At 31.7% G+C, this 17,878-nt stretch overlaps 1 protein-coding gene across 1 annotated transcript in view; it reads left to right on the top strand.

The window, feature by feature from the left end:
• The first annotated feature begins 9,627 nt into the window (after nt 1–9,627).
• Nucleotides 9,628–17,878, top strand: part of LOC101502324 (endoribonuclease Dicer homolog 1) — a 12,329-nt gene continuing 4,078 nt past the window's right edge. Inside the window, exons 1-14 of the mRNA XM_073365683.1 lie at nt 9,628–10,871; nt 11,055–11,168; nt 12,493–12,703; nt 12,861–13,255; nt 13,330–13,564; nt 13,947–14,119; nt 14,203–14,325; nt 14,421–14,581; nt 15,471–15,704; nt 15,801–15,951; nt 16,034–16,216; nt 16,864–17,025; nt 17,114–17,209; nt 17,311–17,878. Of these exons, the coding sequence (XP_073221784.1) occupies nt 9,981–10,871; nt 11,055–11,168; nt 12,493–12,703; nt 12,861–13,255; nt 13,330–13,564; nt 13,947–14,119; nt 14,203–14,325; nt 14,421–14,581; nt 15,471–15,704; nt 15,801–15,951; nt 16,034–16,216; nt 16,864–17,025; nt 17,114–17,209; nt 17,311–17,878 (3,697 nt within the window). The 5' untranslated portion in view covers nt 9,628–9,980. The remainder of the gene's footprint in view (nt 10,872–11,054; nt 11,169–12,492; nt 12,704–12,860; nt 13,256–13,329; nt 13,565–13,946; nt 14,120–14,202; nt 14,326–14,420; nt 14,582–15,470; nt 15,705–15,800; nt 15,952–16,033; nt 16,217–16,863; nt 17,026–17,113; nt 17,210–17,310) is intronic.

Here is a 17,878-nt window from a genome sequence, read left to right as displayed (position 1 = left end):
TAAATGAGTGAGTGAGATACCTCATTTACCTTGCCGTGATTTCGGCTTAATTTGTGAGTTTTGATAAATTAATGATATTTAAGCGAGGGTAGCCGGATCGTAATTTTATATATTGCCTCATATTAAATTTTTATCTTGGGGATGATTTGTTTGTAAAGTGTGTGGATATAACACTTTAACTTATTGTAGGCGGTGTGTCAAATTAATATATATTGGTCTCTAGATTATTGTCAATTTACGGAATTGATTTTTTTATTTTTAAAGTTTATAGTTTTTAGTATTTTTTTTAAATTTTTGAACTAAAAAATAACGATTTGACATATTTTAAATAATGTGACATACAATTATATGATATAAAACCATCTAAATGTATTAATTATTCATATGTTATATTAATGCATTAATTATTGAAGTATAATATTTGGTCAATTATAAAAATAAAATTTACAGTTTTAACAAAGTTGTGATGAAAATAAAATAAATTTTAATAAAATATTTGTTTCAAAGAGTTTACAATATACTTTAAAACATACGATAACAGTTTTTTCGAGTACAATTCTATTATTTAGATAAATAAATGTTTTTTAAAAATAAAAAAAAAAATATATATATATATATATTGGAGGGGGAATTATATTCGTCGTAATATTCTTCATTAGTCAAATACTCCAAATAACCATGTGTCATATTAATATGCCAGATGCTCTTTATTTTCTTACCGGTGACCAACCTCCTATGAAATATGTAGTGATAAAACCAAATATCATGTCTACAAGTAGGACCATTTGTTATGTGAATTAACGTAATTAAGAGTTGTCTAATATATGGTCCTGGTTTAAAGATGGATTTCTTGTTAATAAATTTTAATAAAATATTTTTATTTGTTCTCCTTTTTTATTTTAAAATTTATTTTTTATTAAAAATCTTAAAGATTAATCTGTTGGATATTTTTTAGAGGTTCATATTAGACACACCCCTAAAATATTGATTACGTAGGTAGCAAAAGAAAAACGAAATATTAATTATTTAATTTATTTCCTATTATTACTCTTAACGTTACTAATATCTCATTTTCATTTCTAGTAATTATGACAGAGTAAATAATAATGTAGAAAGGTAATATATTTTTTAAAATTTACTATATTAATTTCATTTCTTAATTGAAATTCAAATGCCAAAACGTTAAACAACTTAACTTGTTTTCTTACTCTATATTCTTGGTTTTGTTCCGAAGTATTTTAAATAATGATAATTATTTTATATTTTGTAAATAAATATTTGGAACATGTTTAAATTATATATGCTGTTTTAATTTAAATAGTTTTTTTAATGAAAAATAGAAAATAATTTCTATTGATGTAGATCAGTGTAAAATTTTATTACGTATGCATCAAATTAAAAATATATTCACAAATATCTACATGTGATATATGATTAAATACATGTGGAAAAATTAACTTACACCAAATTAAGTGATTAGATTGAAATGATCATTAATAAATTACACGGATTATTCGAAAAATCTATGTTTGATTCTTGGCTGGAATGAATTTTTTGTCTGGCTTTACTTATGAAATAGAACCTTCCCCTAAGAACATGAGGGTTAAAACAAACAAACAAAAATTACTGTTGTATGAACAAATTAAATCCAAACAAATAAATAATTGATAGTAAAATAAATATTATTAATAAAATAAATATAAACATAAAATGTGCATGATCATTATTTTTTGTATGTTGAATCTTTTATGATTATTGAAAGCAACTGTATAAGATTTGTTTTGAATTTTATTTTGTTCATCTTTGTAAGGCAGTCTCGCCATTGTCTTCAATAGTATATATGAAGGGCTTCCTTATTTCCTTAATATAAAATTAAGGACATTGCCTATTTCTCAAAGATATAAATGGATAATATTGATCGTCTCATTTGTATTTATAACATTTATTTATCATTTTGGAGTTTCTTTGAGCATATAATTTTCTTCTATCCTAAGGGACTCAATATATTGTGATTTATGATCACGTGAATATATTTTTTTAATAAAAAATGTTAATGTAGGACTTGACACCTAAAATAATTATAAAAATATATTTTCTATATAGTACATAGTAAAAAAAATTCGGACACTAAATATTGGTAACATGTCAAATAAAAAAACTTATATAATTAAAGTGTGATAATAATAATTTTAGCCATTAATCGATCAAATTATATATAGTTAACAAAATAAAAAATTATGTGAAAATTTTAAGTGGTGATGTAACAATATACCTTAATTGAGTTGTAGCTATTGTAATTGTGAGATCAAAATCTAGATAAATGCCATAACATAGAGTTAATGGGATAGAGAAGAGTTCAATGTTGAGATATATGGGTCTTGCGGCGATTTTTCCATTTGTTAAAAGTTAAGAATATATATAGAGCTTGAGAATGTTCTGGAAAAGAGAGAGCAGTCGTTTGTGTATTGGAATTTGAAATTTCAAAAAATATAACAGCATTACAAAACACAGGGGTTGTCTATAATATGGATTTAGTTTAGGTTGGGTCGCCATAAGGTTAAAGTCAGTACAATTAGGGTTGGTTACTTGTGATATCATAGTTATATTTTTAGATTGCATTTTTCCATAATATAAATGTTTACCGCAATTTGAAAGTATAGGATTGGGAGTCTTTCATGCCATTTGAGCTGTGGAGTGTGGGTTATGTTTTTCAAAAACATAAAAAAATTCAGTCAATTACAATAAGAAGTGTTAAGTATAGTTGTATTTCTAAATAAATAAATAAAGTGTTGAGTATAGTTGGCTATACTAAGTATATATCTAGATTCATGATATATAGTTGGCTATCAAGTGGTCCATGTGTACGTGCCCGTTTCATAATTTGTGTTGGATGCAGCCTCCAATGGCCATAAATAATAGATAGATTTGTAGACAAGCAAAAAGATTAACATTGTGATACTTAAGGAAGAGAGAAAAGGGAGGGAGGGGGGGTTGGTTTTGGCGTGGCGAGATGAATGGTGTCTAGTCACATTCTAGTTACAATTATATGCACTGGCAGTCCACTATATATATGTTACTATGGTTACGTTTATTGTCTCTTTTGGAACTCTCATGCTCATCACCTAGTAGCTACCTACCTGTTCAAATGAAATATCCTCCTCTCTAATTAACCTTGTTTCATGCACATGACAAAATATAATATAATTATTATTAAAATTAAACAACAAAAATATTAATAGTATTTAATATCATAATATAACTTGGTATTTGGCAATGAATACGGGGTGCTAACTCGGCTATGGGCATTATGATATTGGTGAGGGATGGGGAAACATGTGCCCTTATTTTGCTTGGACATTTGTCTGGCTTTGTGTGGGTGATTTCAACGTCCCAAAATGATGATATTTTTTTAGGTATTTAGTGTGTTGAGTATTTTTGTGATCTTCTTCATTTATTTGGAATAGTTAGTTTTTTGTGTTATTTAAGTTGGCGTTGTTGTTCTTATTAGATAACAATAAATAGTGACTCAAAATGAATTTTATTATATGAACTTGGTCGGTGATATACTAAATGATATACCATATTTTTGTAATTTTTTTTATAAAACAATTAAATCGATCGATATGGTGTATTAATGATTGCCAATTTGCCATAGAAATGCCTAAAAAAATGATTTGTGTTAAAAAAAAGTTAAAATAGGCGGAAAATTAAATTACTTTTATGTTGCCATGTAGAACAATTCTGTAAATGAAATATATTTTACTTCTTAAAAAATATTAAATAAATTCTAAATTGTAAATACTTAGTCGAACATAAAATTTTGTAATTATGTATAAGTTTTTTTAGGATTTTATATACGAATAAAAAAAAAGAATTACATAAGAGCGATATTATTTTTTATGAAATAAATAAAATACAAGTGTGACACATTTGAGTAGTTATACATCTCACTATTATATTTTTCATCGGGTACACATTTTATAATACTCAAAATTGGACTGAAATTAAATTTGCCATATATATAGTTTTTGTAAATTTTATATAAATTTGGAATCGTCGTATATAATGATCTCTTTCATATTTTCATGGTGCAATATGGATCACAATTCTGGATCAACATCCCCATCGTCATGGTATCTATATATATATATATATATATGTGTGTGTGTTAAGAGCACAAAAATATAACATAAAAATTATAAAACGATACGATTGTTTTCTAGCAACGATTAGAGTATGTGAAAACTTTGACAACACATAGATTTTTATTTATCAAAGTCATTAAATTTAAATTTTTAACTAAATTGGTTTTGTCTATGTGAATTTGATACGTAAATTCGGCGAATTTACTTCATATTAAAATAAGGACATATATATTTTTATAATACTGTAAATTTATCAATAATTCAAATTTTCAATTCAATTATAAAGTAAATATATAAAAATCACCGTAAAGTTTTATATTCATGAACTAGTATTAAATTAAATTAAGTAAATTATCCATCGTCCAAGACTTGCGAGTTATCGGCGGTTCACGGTATCAAATTTCCCCTTTTTTGTCTTTTGTTGCAATTCATTCATTCATTCAAGCGTAGAAAGTTGAATGCTTGCTTAAATTTCTAGAATTTTAAAGTTTAGATTTCCATTTATAGAGTTTGGGGATGGGGTGGACCAGTTTCTATATTTCTAACCATCTCTGTAAAGGGATGCAAAGAATTATGACACAAACCATAAATTTTGTCATGCATGTGTAGAGAGACAAACTACATATGTCATGTTCTCGCAAACGAAGTCCTACTATTTTAGAGACATTTATGTTATATATATGTGTGTCATTAATTATTCCCCAAGCAAAATAAGTTAGCTGCCTAAACCAACCTGAATTCAGACTCCTTCTTACATCTAACTTTTATTAGTACCATTTTAATTTTGGAGGAAGTATTAATTAGTTTGAGTCAAATTAAAAGTATTAATACGACTTAATTTTGAAATACTATATTGAAAGCTTTTTAAGGTTCTAGCTTATCCTTCATGTTAGAATGATATAAATGGCATGGATTAGAAACACAGAGTAAGATGCAATAATTTTATTTTCGCAAAATATGGTTAATATATGCTGAGTTTATAAAAGGCGTAGATAATAACGTGGATATATTAATATTAATATTAATTATGTGGCGAGATAACTTTTGAGAAGAATCTCCCAAATCCCAATTAAATGGCAAAAGCGCGTACAAGAAAATAGCATAATATTCAATCCTCTCACATGGTGGTCCAGTTTCTTTTTGAACTAGCTAGGTTCAAAAGCTATATATATTTTAAAAATAGTGTCAAGTAACTTTTCTTAATCGAGACGTATGAGACCTAAATTGATGAACAGGGCACTTCATTTTAACCAAATCTTGGGAAGCCAATAAGGTAATGTGTGCTTAATTAAATATTACGTATGCAGATATGAAAGGAAGATTTTTGTCGTGCGGATTTACTATTCCAGAGAGAGACAGAAAGAAAAGATAGGATACTAAAATCGTGAAAATTACCCTTTAGTCTTAAGATATATAGCAGTAGCAGCATATCTGTAAGGAAGAGTGAGAGTGAATCAACAATATTTAATAACAACTAGGTACTAAATGTTTCGATATAAAAAATAAAAACACGAGATATCGACTATATATATGAGACTTGTCATGATCATTTTTTAACTTACTAAAATTATAAACATATAAATACATATAATTGTAATTAGTTATTATGATCATTAAATGTGTATTTAATTAATTAGTTTAATTTTTAAATATACTTAATTATAGTAAAAACGATTCGCATATATAAATTTGTGGAATATAAAAAAACATGTATAGGGAGGGGGAGGGAAGCGAAGGGGATAAAGAATAGGTGTGGGACCATATATATATATATGTAACATAGAAATACAATTATACCAATGAACCCAGATTACTGGAAAAGGAAGTTTATTGAGTGGTGGCGAGTTTACCAAAATAATTCCATTTGAGATGTATATATGGGGGGGCACAGTATGGTTGTGGTGGGGTGTGAGAAGCAAGAATAGTAATAGTATAAATAATAATAATAATAATAGCAGGTGCAGGTTGCAGCTATAAAACATAGGTAGCTGCTGTTGAAGCATATAGTAGTTAATAGTTATGTTATGTAATTGAAATTGAGAATATAGAGTGAAAAATATATAGTAACCCCACACTAGGAGTCTACTATCCATCACTCTGAGAAAACCGTTGGGCTTTCTTACCGTTGAGTCGCTTTCCAATCTTGAATTGCATGTAGACTCGATCACTCTAGTTATTGGATTAGGGCAATAGGTGCTACAGCCCCCACAACACAATCCAATAGGCCCTTTCCTTTCATTTATTCATCTAGTATATGCTCCACTTATCTGTCAACCTGTACTCTTCCCACCACTCCAACCATTCATTCTACTCACATACGCCATCTCTTAACTAATTCCCATTTATTACCTTTTCTTTTTCTTTGGGCTGTCAATAACCTAACACAAAACAACCTTTTTTTTCTAAGCCCAATTTTGCCACATTGAAAGTTTCCTTGTGCCATACTGGCCCACTTTCTATATCTCTATGTCATTGCTGTTCTTAATAAAATTATATTTTAAATTGTTAACTTAATCAAAATATAAATCATGAAGTTGGTTCAACTTAATGAACAAAATTAGTTTAATTGATATTCAGTGTTAATGTAAAAACTTAAAATTAAATGGGCTGTGTACGCTTATTATGCAACAAGTCTATATTGATTGGGTAGGTTTCAAAAATTTGTAGTCTATTTTCAAATGGATCAATCTTGATTTGACTCATTAATGTAATTAAATTTGTCGAGTTAAAGCGAGCATAATTAGGTCAGTCTATTTGACAACTATATTATTAAACGTGTCCTTTAGTTCTTTTTAAGAGGAGGAGGAAGACAAGAAGCTTTTTCTAAAACCAAAATTTACCTTACTACATAAATTAGATCGTACCTTGTACCAACCCCTTTACATGTTTGAAAAATGGATATCTATCTCCACTCTTTATTGGAGTTGGATCTATTCTCTGTACACACATATATATAATAAAATTTTCAAAAAAAATTGTTCATTAGCAATACTATATACAATAATAATTAATAGATGATGATAATATAATATAAAATTAGTTTTTTCTGTTAAAAAGTAGATTATATTTTAAATAAAAAAATATTTATGTAAATAAATATATCTATATAAAAAATATAATAAAAAATTACTAATAAGTCTGAGGTGAGTATCAACACCTTAAGCTTTATATATCATAAAAGAAGAAAAAGATTTAAACTCACATGTGATCAAATTAATTTTTTCTTGTTAAAGTTGGAATAGATTCAAATGAGCACCCATGAGTTATTGAGTTCGAACAAAATTACTTTGCGAAAAAGCACCACTTGCGATTACTTTCTGGATTTATAATGACTTTGTTTACATTATTATCTTAAAATTTTCTGGTTTCCTATTTGCAAAATTTATTTATTTTGTTAATAATTGGTTCAAAAGTGTTGTTGGGGGAAGAATCAAAGATGCTTTGAGTCTTTAAAATGCTTTTTAAATTTAAGCTCACGTGTTTTAATTTGTGTTTCACAATTCCTTGGTTTCCCCTTGATAAAAAAAAAAAATACATCATGTCGTTGATGGTATGAGATATGGTCCCTAATAACAACATCAACCACAATTCTTTTGGTGTTGTTGCTTCTACTACTACGTTTGGAAATTCAAAGCCAGGCCCTCTCCTTCATGTAATATTCCTTTTGTTTGTTTTTTTTTAGTGTTTGGGATAAGATTTGGGGTAGGGTTGATGTGGGAAAAGGGAAGATAAAAGGGAATGGGAAGAATAAGCCCTAATTTATTTTAATTATATATATATATATATATATTTTAATGTTAACTCAAATAAATAAAAATGATATTTTTTTTTAACAAACCAAAAAAAATATTTTATTAAAAGACTATTTCACGTACAATATTTTAGTAAAATATAAAATATATAAGAATTACATTACCACAATTTCAACAAACCGAAGCAAAATAAAAACCCAACAAAACTAATAATGCCATACTACATAATCACACTTAATAGCTACACTCTTTAAAATGTTGGGTATTGAGTTTGTGACATTCAAAACTAATAACTTAAGATTCGATCAAAATCAAACATTTATTTGGCAAATTTTTTTAATTGCTATCACTTGTGTCCTTTGAAATTTTGAATTTGAATATTATAGAACAATTAACGCACACTTCGTATTAGGATTTTAATATTTTATATAATTAGTTGTGCAAAATACATTTTTTTTTTATTTGGGCATCACACACTTTGTTTGTTTGTAATGGCACCACGTTTGTCTACTAACATGATCATCATCAAATGTATTATAGTTTCCTTCTAAAGAAAATGCTTATTATATTTTGATTTCAATTATTTTCTTATGTACTAATTAGTTTTATGTAGTCACTCATTTCACTACGTATTGATCTTATTAATTTATTTATTTGCTTATTATATTCAATGAATTTTTCGAACAATAATTTATTTGCTTATTGGATTTAATGTTTTAAATACTATCCGCCAACATTCTTTTAACATGATAACTTTTCATATATTTTTAGATATTTTAAGACTAGTTTATTTAAAAAACACCAATTGATTTGAGTAAATCAAACCAAATCATTTTTCATGAAATTCATCTAATTTAGATAGAGATCTAATTTAGACAGAGAGCAGACAAATTTACTGAAATTTATTGTCAAAGGAAGTTGAAAAATAAAACAACATTCACTTTATTAATATTGTAATTAATTATTGAAAATGAATCCAGCACCATTTACATCATCATCTTCTCCTTAATCTTTTTTATTAATATTTTGCCACTTTAGTGTTGCCCACTACCTATACTTCCATTGGTCAACATTAAGTGTAAGCTACTTTGTTATTTTAAAAGATCATCCCATATACCCATTTTTTTGTTCTTAATATAACTGTTTTGACTAATCTTAATATTAAAATATAATGTTTTCATACCCATTTATACAAGGAATAAATAAATGCATTCAAAGTTTCAAACTAGTAAACATGGAAAGAGTATAAAAGTGATTGGACCATAAATGTATCTCAAAATTAGTATTTGTAAAAAATAATTTTAAGTTTGTAATTGATTTTAGATTAAAGAAAATGTAATATCATTATAAAATAGTTTTAACTGATGACAAATCACAGCTGTTTAATTTATCATATAATATTATTTAATTAAAAAAATTGAAAAAATAATTACACTCTTATTTGATTGATGATTTGACAAATAATAATTGATTTTTTTGTAAAAGAAAGTGATAATTAATCTTTAATTGTTTTCTATTTTACATGTTTGAGATAGAAGCAAGTTCCAAATTTAAAAAAATGTAATTTTTATATGTGATTGATATAAAAAAGAATTTGCACATAAATTAAATGATGTGAGTTAAATTTAATTGATGTAGTAATAATAGGTAAATATTATTTAGAAGGATAATATTAGTATAAAAAGGTATTAGAAATTAGATATAAAGTAGGTTTGTTGTGTGGGTCGCTGGGTGTGGGTTTTATAGAGTTGAAAAAGAGAGAGAGAGAGAGAGGTGTGTGTGTGTGAAAGTGAATCTTAAAAAAAGGAGAAAGAAGCAGAATAGGCGTTGATAGACCGCTGAGTGAGGGGAGCGAATAATTGAAGTCTCAACACTCAACTCAATACACGTTGGTTGAAGAAGATATTCATTCTCTCTTCTGTTGCGTTCCGTTCCGTTGCGTTCCGTTGCGGTCTGTCTTCCCCTATTCTATTCTCTTTTTTTTTTTTTTTTTTTTTTTTTTATTTTTTCTTTTTTTTTTTTTTTTATTTTTTTTTTTTTTTTTTTTTTTTTTTTTTTTTGAATTTCTTCTTTCTTTTATCTTATGATGACGGAGGATGCGAATGCGAACGCGAATGCGAATGCTAATGCTAATGCTAATGCTAATGCTTCCTCCCCCTCTTACTGGCTCGATGCTTGCGAAGACATCTCTTGCGATTTCATTGATTTTGATCTTTCTTCAATTGACCACTCACCCGATAATAACAATAATAATAATAATAATCATGACTTTTTTGGTGGAATTGATCGAATCTTAGACAGCTTCAAGAACGGTGCTGGCCTCCCTCTTCACACTTCCTCTCATCCTAACACTAACCTCTCAAATCCTACTATTCAACAACACCATGCTTTGCTCAACAACACTAACACTAACACTAACACACTTCATCATCATGATCATCCCAAAAGGCCTCGCCTTTCCCCATTCAACAATAATCAAAACCCTTTCTATGCTACACTCAATCATCAACCCAACAAGGACGCCTCTTTCAATAACAGGAAGAAGAGGCCAAGAGATCATTCTGATACTGACATTGATAGGAAAACTAGGAGAGATGTTAGAGAACAAAGAGGTTACTGGGAGAGGGATAAGTCCTCTGCTTCCAATCACTTAGTCTTTCGATTGGGTACTTGGGAACCTGATCCTATTCGCCAACACAAAATCCACAATCACATCAAACAGGAGGACGAACACAATCATAACACTTCTCATGATAAGCCTAAGGAAAAGGTTCCTGAGGAAAAAGCCAGACAGTATCAGTTGGATGTTCTTCACCAGGCCAAGACCAGAAATACCATAGCTTTTCTTGAAACCGGAGCTGGAAAAACCCTCATCGCAGTTCTTCTCATTAAATCTATACAGGAGACTTTACATAAGCAGAATAAGAAAATGCTTGCAGTGTTTTTGGTTCCAAAAGTTCCACTTGTTTACCAGGTACTGTACTTTCTCACAACCATTTTTTTTTTTTTTTTTTAAAAATAATTTTGCTCAGAGACAATATAGGATTTAATGAATGTGTGTGTCTTTTCACTTACTTGGTGGAGGATACTCGTGTTCTCTAGTTTTCTCTCTAACTACAACAACCTGAAGTGGTTCTACTTCTTTGTCTGATTACAGCAAGCTGAAGTCATCCGTGAGCGGACTGGATATCAAGTGGGGCACTATTGTGGAGAAATGGGGCAGGATTTCTGGGATGCTCGAAGATGGCAGCGTGAATTTGACACTAAGCATGTATGTCTAGAACTTTCTATTTATGATTGCTTTGTTTTTTCCCTTTTATTAACTTGTATTTGAGTCTACTTATGAAGTTTTTTTGTTGTTGTTGTTAATTCTGCACAGTATATATTCTGACTTTATGAAATGCTGATCATGTTAAGTTTTGTTCTTTTTCCTGTGTATTTTGTTTTTAATATTATTTTATTAAAGATAACCTGTTCATGTGTAGCAAATGTGTATGCATTCTCTAAATGGAAGGAAAGTATTATGTATCAGAATTATAGCAAGGGTAGCCTTTATAGCAAATAGGACATGAGCAGTGTTACCGAATTTTCCAAACCACCCTCTGAATGATGATTTGGGATATGGGTTCCAGTTTGTGGTGCCTCTATGTTCCAGTTCACTTTCGAACACATATTGGGTTGCAACTCGGACTATTCTCTAAGACAATGTTTTGATTGATGGAAACAGATAGAATGGAGTGGAATGCATTGGGGTCATTAAAGGTTCCATTCTTTGGATTGGTTAAAATAGGATGTTTCGAATGGACGTCCCATTCCATCCAATACTCCCCCCCTCCGGGTTTGGACTAAATGGAATGGAACAAGTCCTTTTCTGTTTTTATTGTCAAATAAGCCAAACAATGTAGCTGTAAACTTATTTTGTTCCGTTCCATTCCACTTTACTCCACTCCATCCCATTGTGTTCTGCTCCTACCTCCATTAGATATCTAAATGTAGCCTAAGTAATCCAAGGGAAAGGGGAAGGCAAGAGGTTATGCCTTATGGTGTGAGTTGATCTATGTAGCTGACACCACCCCGTGAGAAAATGCTTGGTTAGCTGTTCTTGCATCAGTACTAGATTTTGTTTTTCTTTTCTTATTTCCCTGACAAATCATATGTAGGGATTGTGGGTATACTTATTAATAATTTCCTACTACGGCATTTGTTTCTCTTTTTTTTTTTTAAATGGCAAAATTATTATATTCATTATGTTAATGAATGTACACACAGCACAAGAAGTGCTAACAGTATATTAGCAACACAACTGCGCCAAACAAACACTACATCTATCGATTAAAACTCCAATGCACAAGTTATATGATCAAAATCCAAGCCAAGTGTTCATAGATATTGTTTCTCTTTTTGATACCGTATATTAATCTTATTGCTTTAATGTTTGATCTGGCTTGACCTTTTGTGTAACACATGAAATTACATGACTGTATGAGTTTAAAGATTTCTTTTGTAATTGGTTTCCCTGGCCTTGTTGCTATTCTTCTTCCTTGTCCTGGTATGTTTTTGTACTGCAATTACTCAATTGGTTTTTCTTGCTGTAGGTTTTAGTCATGACTGCTCAAATACTTTTGAACATTTTGAGGCATAGCATAATAAAAATGGAAGCAATCAATCTTCTGATTCTGGACGAGTGCCATCATGCTGTGAAGAAACACCCTTATTCGCTGGTGATGTCTGAGTTCTACCATACAACACCCAAAGAAAAGAGGCCATCCGTATTTGGAATGACTGCTTCTCCTGTTAATTTGAAGGGTAATTATGAAGATGCTCAACTGAACTTGGGATCCTATGCTGTTACTTTTTTTTTTTTTTTTTCATGCCATGATTTGCTCGGGGATCGAGTCCCTAGTTCAACAACTTTCTACTCTTTTAGCATATGTGATCAACATCACTCATGTTTAATATTCAGGTGTATCCAGCCAAGTAGATTGTGCAATAAAAATTCGTAATCTTGAAAGTAAGCTAGATTCAATAGTTTGTACCATTAAAGATCGTAAAGAGCTGGAGAAACATGTGCCCATGCCCTCTGAGATTGTGGTGGAGTATGATAAAGCGGCCAGTCTATGTTATTTACATGAGCAGATAAAGCAGATGGAGACTGAAGTTGAGGAAGCTGCAAAATCTAGTTCAAGAAGAAGCAAATGGCAGTTTATGGGAGCTAGAGATGCTGGATCTAAGGAAGAGCTGCGCCAAGTATATGGTGTTTCTGAAAGAACAGAAAGTGATGGAGCTGCAAACCTAATTCAGAAGTTGAGAGCTATTAATTATGCACTCGGTGAACTGGGACAGTGGTGTGCATATAAGGTACATACTATTTCATGGAGAATGAGGAATCATGAATTTCGTAGATATCTTCATAATTTCTCTTTCATTTACAGGTTGCACAATCTTTTCTTGCAGCTCTGCAAAATGATGAAAGGGCAAACTACCAACTTGATGTCAAGTTTCAGGAATCTTATCTGAGCAAAGTTGTATCTCTTTTGAAATGTCAACTGTCAGAGGGTGCCGTTTCTGAGAAAAATGTTGGAGTTGATGACTCAGAGAATGGCGCGGCTCACAGTGGGTCTGACGAACACGAAGAGATTGAAGAAGGAGAGCTTCCGGATAGTCACGGTGAGCCTGATTGTTAAAATATTGTAATGGCTCAAAATTACATGTGTTCATATTTTGACTGTTGTAGCTTTGACTCTCAGAATTTAGACAATATTTTACTCGGGCAATAGCATTAGTATTTTGTGTACATTTGTGCATGAACATTCAGGACTTGAACACTTGGTGGTACCAATATCTGTATTGCTTCCCATTTAGGAGTATCAAGAAGAATTATTGTCGTCAAGAGTCTGAAACGTACACTGAGATTGTGCTTGTACCACTCAACATGTTATTATCCTCAATGTCTCTATTTTATGCTTCAATATGTGAAGCTATTTAAATACCAACGGTTAAGATGAAATGTAGTTTGTCTTTCTAATTAAGCTAGGACACTTTTGTGTAGTCGTCTCTGGTGGGGAGCACGTGGATGTCATAATAGGTGCTGCTGTGGCTGATGGCAAGGTGACCCCTAAGGTGCAGGCTTTAATCAAGATACTCCTCAAGTATCAGAACACAGACGACTTCCGTGCAATCATCTTTGTTGAGCGTGTTGTCTCTGCATTAGTTCTACCCAAGGTTATATATGTAAATTACATACATAGTTCCTTTTTATTGCTTCAGTCGCATAACTATTGGCCCATTGTCTGTCAACTTTGCAGGTTTTTACTGAGCTTCCATCGCTTAGTTTTGTGAAGTGTGCAAGCTTGATTGGTCACAACAATAGTCAGGAAATGCGGACCCACCAAATGCACGATACAATTGCAAAGTTCCGTGATGGGCGCGTAAGATTTATTTCATGTTAACTTGACTCCACAGGAAGATTCCAGGGGGGGATTAATCCCTTGTATTCTCCTGATCTCATTTTACTCATATGTAGGTTACGTTGTTAGTCGCCACAAGTGTTGCTGAGGAAGGACTTGATATCCGACAATGTAATGTTGTTATTCGCTTTGATCTTGCAAAGACTGTTCTGGCATACATTCAGTCTAGGGGACGTGCTAGAAAGCCTGGGTCTGATTACATCCTAATGGTTGAGAGGTACTTGCTATGGCTGTGTCATCTATTGGCATTTTCTTTTTTTCGTTTATGTTGACGTATTGTTTTCTAGAGATTTGGATAGCCCAAGAAAATCATAACCTTTTTGTGAGGGAATTGATTATGTTTGGCCTATGTGTTTTACTCTTCCTCGGATGACCTGTTTTCTTACTTATGGTTTGCATAAAATCAAGTCAATGACCTGCTATAATAACATTGATTCTGTCATACTGAGTGTGTGGTGAAAGGTTCAGATTGCCCATTCAACCAGTGTAGAAAATGTTTATTCTTTTTTGGGTGCTTTTAGACTATTATTATCATTATGATTTTCCTCCAACCATTGATTTTCTGTTCTATGTGGGGTTTTTTTTTGGGGGTTCTTTGGTTTAAGAGTATTTCTCATCCTCCTTTCTCTTTGTAATTCATCTCTTTATCTCAATGAAATTCTTCTTTTTATTAAATAACAAATTTATGCGTTTGTTGCATGGGAGGTCCAATAATCAGTGCGGGTAGGGGAGAGGTTGAAGCTGTGTCATAGTTGTTGCATAGGATTTGAACATGGGATCAAGTAGTCTAAACTATGTGCCACTTGAGCTAATTGGTTTTCTATATGAAATAAAGATAAAACTTGTTTTTTTTTATTTAGTGTCAGAATGATTTAATCTCAAATGTGTTTGAGTTTTCTATCAATGATTAATTATGTTGTCAAATGTTATTGTTTTTTCTTCTCCAATAGACGCGCAGAAACTGACGCCGGGAATTTTTTGTGGATCTGGCGTTGATCATCATTGCTTTTATATTTTATTTCTTTTACATTTCTACCTGGTGTTTGTTTCATATGACAATAGGTGCTGAATAACTGAAAACTTGGATTGGTTTGTATTGTATGTAGGGGAAATTTATCCCATGAAGCATTCCTAAGGAATGCCAGGAATAGTGAGGAAACTTTGCGGAGAGAAGCAATAGAGAGAACTGACCTTAGTCATCTGAAAGACACTTCAAGGTTGATTTCTGTAGATACCCATCCAGAAACAATTTATCAGGTGAAATCTACTGGTGCAGTAGTTAGCTTAAATTCTGCTGTAGGTCTTGTTCACTTCTACTGCTCTCAGCTACCTAGTGACAGGTGCTGCATTTCTATCTGAGATTGGTGGTTTCCTTTACTAGCTTTTGTATTTTGAGCTATAAATTATGATTTGGGTGCCTTCTGTTCATTTTCCAGATATTCGATTCTTCGTCCGGAGTTTATTATGGAGAAGCATGAAAAATCTGGAGTTTCCACTGAATATTCATGCAAGCTTCAACTGCCGTGTAATGCGCCATTTGAAAACCTGGAGGGTCCTATCTGCAGTTCAATGCGCTTGGCACAACAGGCATGTCATAATTTATTATGAACTTCCTTGATTCTGCCTGTCTTTATATGCAAGCATTGATTATTGTTTTCGTGTTTTGTAGGCCGTTTGTCTAGCTGCTTGCAAAAAATTGCACGAGATGGGAGCATTCACTGATATGCTATTGCCTGATAAAGGAAGTGGGGGGGAAAGAGAAAAGGCTGAACAAAATGATGAAGGGGATGCAGTTCCAGGGACTGCTAGACATAGGGAGTTCTATCCTGAAGGTGTGGCCGACATACTGAAGGTTGGTTCAACTATTCTGCAAGTTATGTGGTCTAAGTTGTATTTGTGATGTGAGGGTTTTGGTATATAGTTGACCAGAACATACAAGAACAACCAATGCCTTTTAGTACTAGGCGGAGGTGGGGTTGGCTTTATGATTCAAATGACACCATAATCTCCTATTAATAACAATATCTAATGACATAATTTAAATCTTTCTTTTAATGACCAGAGCACATTGTCATTTATTATTTGTATACAAAGCTTGTGTTTTAATATCTCCAATCAAGTGCTTTGACCTTGAAGGCTTTGGAGATGATTATGAATTATCAACGGAACTCTTAAAATTTAGGTTAGACATAACTAAACCCCACAAAACTAGCTTGTAAGCTAGACATGCCCATCACTTATAACTGCTATTCAGGCCATATTACTATCCAATGTGGGATTCTCTATAAGAATAGAGAGGATAAATATTGAATAAATGCAATCTAGAGTTTAGAATTCTAGATATTTCCTCATATAAGGGAAGGAAAAGAACTAGAATGCTTCTACAAATGAAAAGGCATGCCATCTACTATGTATATGTGCATATAAAAATAATATGCTTTTATTAGTCTTCACTCCAGTCACAAGAGTTGATTTGCTCAATGATATCTGGATTTTCAGGGAGAATGGATTGTATCTGGAAAAGATGCTTGCAACGACTCCAAGTTGTTTCATCTTTATATGTATACCATAAAGTGCGAAAATTTAGGCCATTCAAAGGATCCATTCTTGAATCAGATTTCAGATTTTGCCGTACTTTTTGGCAATGAGCTGGATGCAGAGGTAGTAATTTCTATCTGCGCTACTGCTTATAGTTCATATACAAGTGTTATAACTCATTTTCTCCCTTTGATCACATTTATTTTTGTAGGTGTTATCGATGTCGATGGATCTATTTATCGCTCGAACCGTGACTACAAAGGCATCTCTTGTCTTTAGAGGGTCAATAGATATAACTGAGAGTCAGGTTGGCAGATTAACAATCGTCTATACCTTTTTCAAATGTTCATAACTTTTAAACATTTTAGTTTCTGATAACTAGATGAAACCTTTTTTTATGGCATGCAGTTGTCTTCCCTGAAAAGCTTTCATGTAAGATTAATGAGCATTGTCTTGGATGTGGATGTTGAACCATCTACCACTCCTTGGGATCCTGCAAAAGCATATTTGTTTGCCCCAATGGTTGGCGATAAGTCTTTAGATCCTATGAACCAAATTGACTGGCATCTGGTTGAGACAATAATTGGAGCCGATGCATGGAAAAATCCCCTCCAGAAGGCTCGACCAGATGTTTACCTTGGTACTAATGAGAGAACTTTAGGTGGCGATAGAAGGGAGTATGGATTTGGGAAATTGCGTCATGGCTTGGCTTTTGGGCAAAAATCACATCCAACCTATGGAATCAGAGGAGCGGTGGCCCAGTTTGATGTGGTGAAAGCTTCAGGATTGGTTCCTCACAGAGATTCCATGCAAACACAAAAGCCTATCAACATGACTACTGCCAAAGGAAAACTGATGATGGCAGATACCTGTACTAGTGCAGAGGATCTGGTAGGGAGAATTGTAACTGCTGCTCATTCAGGGAAGAGGTTTTATGTTGATTCAATACGCTATGAAATGTCAGCAGAGAACTCTT

This window comes from Cicer arietinum, chromosome 3 (genome assembly GCF_000331145.2).
Source record: "Cicer arietinum cultivar CDC Frontier isolate Library 1 chromosome 3, Cicar.CDCFrontier_v2.0, whole genome shotgun sequence".
NCBI classification, from domain to species: Eukaryota; Viridiplantae; Streptophyta; class Magnoliopsida; order Fabales; family Fabaceae; genus Cicer; species Cicer arietinum.
Note: the sequence above shows the minus strand (reverse complement) of the source record. Positions and strands in the feature narration are given on the sequence as shown.